This window comes from Mandrillus leucophaeus, unplaced genomic scaffold, assembly GCF_000951045.1.
Source record: "Mandrillus leucophaeus isolate KB7577 unplaced genomic scaffold, Mleu.le_1.0 Scaffold1158, whole genome shotgun sequence".
In the NCBI taxonomy this organism is placed as follows: Eukaryota; Metazoa; Chordata; class Mammalia; order Primates; family Cercopithecidae; genus Mandrillus; species Mandrillus leucophaeus.
In genome coordinates, this window is record NW_012099854.1 from 97,270 (window position 1) to 104,512 (window position 7,243).

The 7,243-nt window shown below is 37.2% G+C and overlaps 1 protein-coding gene across 3 annotated transcripts in view; it reads left to right on the forward strand.

The window, feature by feature from the left end:
• Nucleotides 1-7,243, forward strand: part of GPSM2 (G-protein signaling modulator 2) — a 54,084-nt gene that overhangs the window by 3,698 nt on the left and 43,143 nt on the right. The window contains exons 2-3 of one of the 3 annotated variants that reach the window (XM_011998480.1): nt 1,725-1,770; nt 4,595-4,666. In XM_011998480.1, the coding sequence (XP_011853870.1) occupies nt 4,611-4,666 (56 nt within the window). In that variant the 5' untranslated portion in view covers nt 1,725-1,770; nt 4,595-4,610. Of the gene's footprint in view, nt 1-1,724; nt 1,771-4,362; nt 4,667-7,243 lie in introns of all 3 variants that reach the window. The other 2 variants (XM_011998465.1, XM_011998474.1) reach the window with 2 other exon arrangements.

The window sequence follows — 7,243 nt, forward strand, 5'->3', positions numbered from 1 at the left end:
CAAAGAAACAGACCAAAAGTTATTGTCAGTTAAGTGCCAATCAGGATCAGATAGGTTAGACAAATTCAAAGAAGCACAAAATGTAACCTGGTTTGCAAACTTTTTACTGCCAATGGAGTAAAGCAGAGCTAGGATCTCTGATAAAGAGCTTTTCTTGTCTGCTCTGATTGCATACCTTGGACAGTGCCTGAAAGTCCACCTAGCTGTCTAAATGAAGTCTGTCTATTTTGACTTTCTAATTAGATAATTAAATGCGAGGCAGTTAGAGTTGTGTACTAGTTGATCTTTCTGTATGTTTCTGTCAATTCCTGGGATTTGGAAAAAATGATTGCCTTTTCTTTAGGGTTAGATGCTGTGATCTAGCAATTTTGTTAATTTTGCAGTTTTTGGAGCATTGCTTGGAAGATACTGTTAGGAAACAGATTTGTTCCTTGCAGATTGTTAGTTGTAAATAGTAATGGAGGTTGGAGGTTGAACTTGATGACGTCTCAGTATCCTTACAAACCTATCATTTATTTTCCAATTCTTGGTCCTGTGGTTAATTTTTCTTATCCTAATGAACAAATTTGTAATTTAATATTTGTTGCAAATTTTACTAGTCTTACACTACATACACACGCATTGTATCTAGGAAGTAGATTTGTTAACTCCATGTAATGAGGAACATGAGTGAACACATTATTGCTAAATTGGCTACAGAGTTCTTGAAACATGAATCATGAATCAAGAATTGCTTGTTTGTTCAGTGAATTTTTTTTTTGTGAAGTGCTACCTAATTGTTATGGAAATTGTAATGTAAGAGGCACTTTTAAAGATATTCTTCCCTTGAGAATAGTAAGACTATATTATAAATTGCTCTTATTGAAATAGTGAATAGCATTCTGTCTTCTTGCTTATTTTAATAGTCTTAAAAATGGTTCTACATGCAGTTTTCATCAAGTAAAGTATTTTGCAACTTTATGTTCATTTACTTATTCGTTAATTTGTTAAACATGTAAATGCTATATGTTTCTTCTTAAGGAGTACGAAATTAACATTTTATAATGATTGCAAAATTTATTTAGAATTTCATTAAGAACTCATGGATGAGAAAAATATTTTATTTTTTTAGAGACAGGATCTCACTCTGTGGCCCAGACTGGAATGCAGTGGTGCGATCATAGATTACTATAACCTCCAACTCCTGGGCTCAAACAGTCCTCCTGCCTCATCCTCCCAAGTAGCTGGGACTATAGACACAGTCCAAACCACACCTGGCTGATTTTTTAATTTTTTGTAGAAACAGGGTCTTATACATTGCCTGGGCTGGTCTTGAACTGCTGGTCTCAAGTGATCCTCCCACCTTGGTCTTCCAAAGCACTGGGATTACAGATGTGAGCTACCGGGCCTGGCTGAGAAAAATATTTACATTTAATATCAGTATCTGTGGGGAATTGGTTCCAGGACCCCCTGAGGATACCAAAATCCATGGATGCTCAAGTTGCTTATATAACATGGTATAGTATTTACATATAACCTATACATATCTTTCCACAAACTTTCAATCCTCTCTAGATTACTTATGATACCTAATATGATGTAAATGCTATGTAAATAGTTGTTATACGGTAGTGTTTAGGGAATAATGCCAAGGAAAAAAGTCTATACGTGTTCAGTAGAGACACAACTATTCATTTTCTTTCCTGAATATTTTTGATACGCAGTTGGTTGAATCTGCTATGCAGAACCCACAGATCTGGAGGGCCTACTATAATTTAATTTAATTCTCAGGTAAATTAATTCTAATACCTCTCTTTCTGCTCCATTTTATAAATAACAGCCCAAACCTCATAGTGGATAATGGGAGACAATTTCATTGCCAGTTTAGCTATTTGTGTAATCTGGATGCACTTTGGAGCTATTGCTATGAGTGTCCACACTAATTCCCTTTATTAATTTTTTTATTAAGGAAAAAAGAGGCACAATGGAATTCTGAACAAAAGGAAAAGAGATTTGATGTGTTGATAGCTGCTACCTTTTTGTTCTTTCTTAAAATACTGCTTCCTAGCCAATGCTGTGGCGTGCACCTGTAGTTCCAGCTACTTGGGAGGTTGAAGCGAGAGGATCACGTGAGGTCAAGAGTTCCAGGCTGCAGTGTGCTATGATTGTGATGTGAATAGCCACTTTACTCCAGCCTGGGCAACATAGCAAGATCCCATCTCTAAAAAACAAAACAACAACAAAAGATAGAGCTTCCTTTTTTGGCCAAGAGAAGGGATCAGAGGAGTAATATTTTGTCTTTCTTGCATGCTAAACTTGTTATTAATATGAAAACCTCATTTCCTCTAGGAAACTTCGTCAGTATTCCCAAGGCTGTTTCTTTCTACCTTCCCTCCTCTCACCTTACTGCTCTGTTCCCTATTAACCTCTAGCTGTACTTAACTGACAGAGCAGTGAGTACTCATTAGAGTCTGGTTTATGTTATAACTGAAATACTTAAAAGGACGTTATATAGAAGCGGAATTGGACTTCATTGTATATGGCAGCAGAAGGAAGAAGTGGAACAAATGGGTAGAAATGGAAGGATTGCTCAAAGTATGGAACAGTTTTCTTATAGGAATATTCAAAATTAGGATTAGCTGCTTTATGACCTATGTAGGAATGCTATAGTAAAATGGTGGACTAACTGACCTCTAGGATTGTTTATAACACTGAGATTCCAGGACTTTATGATTGTTTATGAATTTATCTCATATATACATATGTATATCCTTCTTTGTCTTTCTCAACTGTTATCTCAGAGGTTATAATTTATATCTGATGTGCTGTAGCTCTCTCTAATGTATCGGTATGGATTCGTTTTTGTTTTAAAATTCTCAGTCTTTATCACTGAAGATTTTGCCTTTATTCCTCTATTTCTTTCTCACCCTCCTATTAGATATATTATAGGGCTGCTCATTTTATTCTCCTTTTCTCTGAACTTCTCTGTATTATTTTTCGTCTGCTTATCATTCTCTCTTTAGCTGCTTAACTAGTACATTGAGGGTTTGTTGTTGTTTTGGTGGGGGGAGACAGAGTCTCGCTGCGTCGCCTGGACTGGAGTGCAATGGCATGATCTTGGCTCACTGGAACCTCCGGCTCCCGGGTTCAAGTGATTCTCATGCCTCAGCCTCCCAAGTAGCTGGGATTACCGTCGTGCATCACCACACCTGGCTAATTTTTGTATTTTTAGTAGAGACAGGGTTTCACCATGTTGGCTAGGCTGGTCTTTAACTCCTGGCCCCAAGTGATCACCTGCCTCGGCCTCCCAAAGCACTGGGATTACAGGCATGAGCCGTTGCACCTGGCCTTAACTAGTACATTGAGTTATTAATATCAGTGTTCATGGTAGTTTTTTGTTTCATTTTGTTTTGGGGCAGGTCTTGCTCTGTCACCCAGGCTGGAGTGCAGTGGCGTGAATATTAATACTTTGAGTAACAGCAATCAAAAACCTATAATCAAAATGTCCATCAACAGCAGAATGAAAAATACATTTGGTATACAATGGAATATACATGCAAGTTGTAGCTATGCACAACAATTGAGAAAAATCTCAGAAACATAATGTTCAGCAAAATCATACAAAACTCAATTGTATCTTATTTAGGACTATACCGACATTTGTAGTAAAGTTGTAAAGACAAGCAAAAGAATAAGGAACAAAATTCAGTTTAGAAATCACCTTAAAGGGAAAAGGAAGGAGATGGGTTAGGTTGGAATACCCAGGAGACTTTAAAGGCAGTGGTAATGTTCTTATTTTAAACTGAATGGTGTTATATAAATATTTGTTGTGTCATTCTTTTTACCATATACATATTTCCCAAATTTCTTTTGTACCTACCCAATATTAATAAAAAACATTTTAAAGACCTTAAAGAGTCTAAGTAGAATATATTTTGAAAGCAAATGAATCCAACTATAACCTAAGTATCAGTGTGATATCTTCTTTGAAGAAATAAATTTACTGAGTTTGGAGTTGACTATTTCAAATAATTATTGAATTTTCATTTGATTTGTTAGTAGTAGTTTTTTAAAGTGGCAATTTTGTTTTTAGATGCTAATATGATACCTACTGTTATTCTTTTTTGTTTATAGCAGAAAATATTACATAAAATTATTAAATTTCAAACATTTTAAAAATTAAAGTACAGCTCTCAAATCTCATCTATTCCCACCCCTATTTAGAAGCTCCATGATGACAGTTAAGCCCTGTGCTGTCTTCTGTAGTGATTGACATGACAGCAGTCTGTGGAGTTAGCTTGTGATTATGTACAGCTCAGGGTTACTATAGGTTATTCTTTGAAAATAGGACTTCAAGCAAAGCATCTTGTATTCCTTTTGCAGAAATGTTGCTGAAGTGCTGCTGAAAGGGCCAGAGATGCAAGGATTTGGGACACATTTTGAACCTTTAAGCTGTCTGACATTGACCTACTTTCGTTATTAATAAAGAAGAAGCAGGAGCTTAGGATGTATTAACACCAACTCATTAATATACTAACCGGACAATGTTCTACAAATAATTCTACACTGTAAAGGACTGGATTGGCACAAAATAAAATAATTTCATTTTATTCAGCTTATAATATGACTTGATGGAGGAAAATTTGATAAGCATGAGGGAAGACCATTCTTTTCATGTTCGTTACAGGTAAGACTATTGCTGTCTTAATGGATGACCTTTAATCCTTATTTTAAAATGTTTTTAACTCTGATGACCATTTCAAGTTTCAGATGAAAATACTCAAATATACCAGCCATAGTATTGTCTGTAGACAATATTTTCTTTTTGTTGTAAGTTTTTATGTCCTTTCTATAGAAAAATGGAAGTAGAGACCAATTGTGTACTATGGTTTGTTTAATGTTCCCTGGAAGAGTTTATGAATAATTTCTTTATAATTTGTAACTTTTTATATAATGCAAATATGTAAATGAAATATGTTTGAAAATCTTTGAGGCTAAAAGATGGATTTTTTTAAAATGTGGTCAGCTGAAGGACCTAACCTTTGCATTGTAATTTAATGGTGATCTTTTAGAAATGAACTTTTTATTTTTGATTTATTTTTATTTTTTGTAGTGTATTGTTTTGATTCCCTTCTCATTTCCTTTTTTGTATTTTTTTATTTTATTAATTTTACTTTTTAACTTCTATATTATTAGAGATGGGAGTCTCACTATATTGCCCAGGCAAGTCTCAAACTCCTGGGCTCAAGCAGTTCTCCTGCCTCAGCCTCCAGAGTAGCAGGAACTGCAGGTGTGTGCCACTGCACCTGGCTTTTTGTTTTATCTTTAAAGGAAATTTTATTTCACTACCATTATTACTATTTTAAATATTTACCTAATCCACATTAATGTAAATACATTATTATTAAAATACAAATAAGCACTGCTCAAAAGAAATATCACTTTTAAGCTTAATGTCTAGTGACATTTTGTGTTGTTTTGCTGATTTAATACATAAGACCACAGTTTTACATGAAGTAGTGGTAATCCCTAATTTACTTCAGAAAGCAAGTCAGGCTGAGGAAAGGCACCCACATTCTCTCACAAGCTTCACGGGCCCTAGGGAAATGGCCTGGCTCCTCTAGGACCTACAGTGTTCCCTTGGATGCCCAAATGGACTGTCTACATTCCAGGTAAAAGGTTGCAGATTGTAGGGACCAGTGTTCCCACCTTTGTTCTGCATCCACAAGTATCTTTCATAAATACAGCACACTCCCTTTGGCAATACCTTATATATAATATGTTATGCAAATGTATGTGTATTGGGGGGGATGCTTCCGACTGATCTAGATCAGGATCCAAATCAGACATACACATCAGGAAAGGAGTGAAGCAAGCCAGGAAGTAAGTGATAGCTGGGCAGAATGAAGGTATAGAGTGGGCAGGTCTTCCTGATTTTTCAGGAGAGCACAGGAAATCTGAAAATCTGAAGTGTGTGTTTGTTTGTTTGTTTTGAAACAGTCTCGCTCTGATGCCCAGGCTGGAGTACAGTGGCATGAGTTTGGCTCACTGTAACCTCTGCCTCCCAGGTTAAAGCGATTCTCTTGTCTCAGCTTCCCGAGCAGCTGGGATTATAGGTGTGTGTCACCATGCCCAGCTAATTTTTTTGTATGTTTAGTAGATACAGCGTTTTGCCATATTGGCCAGGCTGGTCTTGAACTCCTGGCCTCAAGTGATTTGCCTGCCTCGGCCTCCCAAAATGCTGGGATTACAAGCATGAGCCACCAAGCCCGGCCGGAAATGTAAATCTTTAATATGCTGTCTCCAAATTCTGAAATGTTGGCAGCTAATGCAAATTTTTTTTTTTAAATGTGGGTTGACCATTTTAAGGAGGAGAAAAAGCCCTGTAACAGACGCAACTCTCTAAAAAACCACACAGACAGCTAGGGGAGGTAGAGCTCGAGGTTTTGAGAAAGCTCCTCTCTAGGACGTAACATACACTTACCCTGGGACTCCAAGGCTGTAACCCTTCTGCACCTCGAGGTCCAGAACACCAAGTGTGAAGTCTCCATCTCCTGACCTTGCCCACCTCATTGCCCTCCATACCTCCTCATCACACCCTCCATTCCCCAAACCCCATAGGTTCCTCTGCCTCCCAGACTTTGGCCCTTATTCCTTGGATGGCCTAGAATGCCACTACCTGTCATCCTCCCAGGCACTGCCTGTTGCAAGCCAGGGTACCATTCTCATTCCTCACTCCTGGAGGGTTGCATACAGACCTTCCTATTGCATCCTTCTAGATGGGCTGCTTAGGTCAGTGTCACCCCACAGACACCATGCACCCAGTGACAGTCTGTGAGAGCATGCGGCCCACCCCCATCCATGTGTGGAGCTCAGCCTTCGTAAATGAGCATTTTGAAGGAATGGATATTAAATAAAACCGGAATAGGTGGGTACTTTGTAAACATGTGATAACCAATAGCCAGTTTAATATTTAGTGATAAAATATTAATGACATCTCTATTGCAATTAGGAACAAAACAAAACTATCTGCACTATGATTATTAACATTTATTCTGGAAGTTCTGGTAATTGCACTAAATGATAAAATAAATGCAAAATGCAAACTTAAATATTATAATCATTTAGTAAGGTGATTAGAGAATGTTCTTTTTTTTTTTTTTTTTTGAGATGGAGTATCGCTCTGTCCCACAGGCTGTAGTTCAGTGGTGTGCAATCTTGGCTCACTGCAACCTCTGCCTCTCAGGTTCAAGCAATTCTCCTG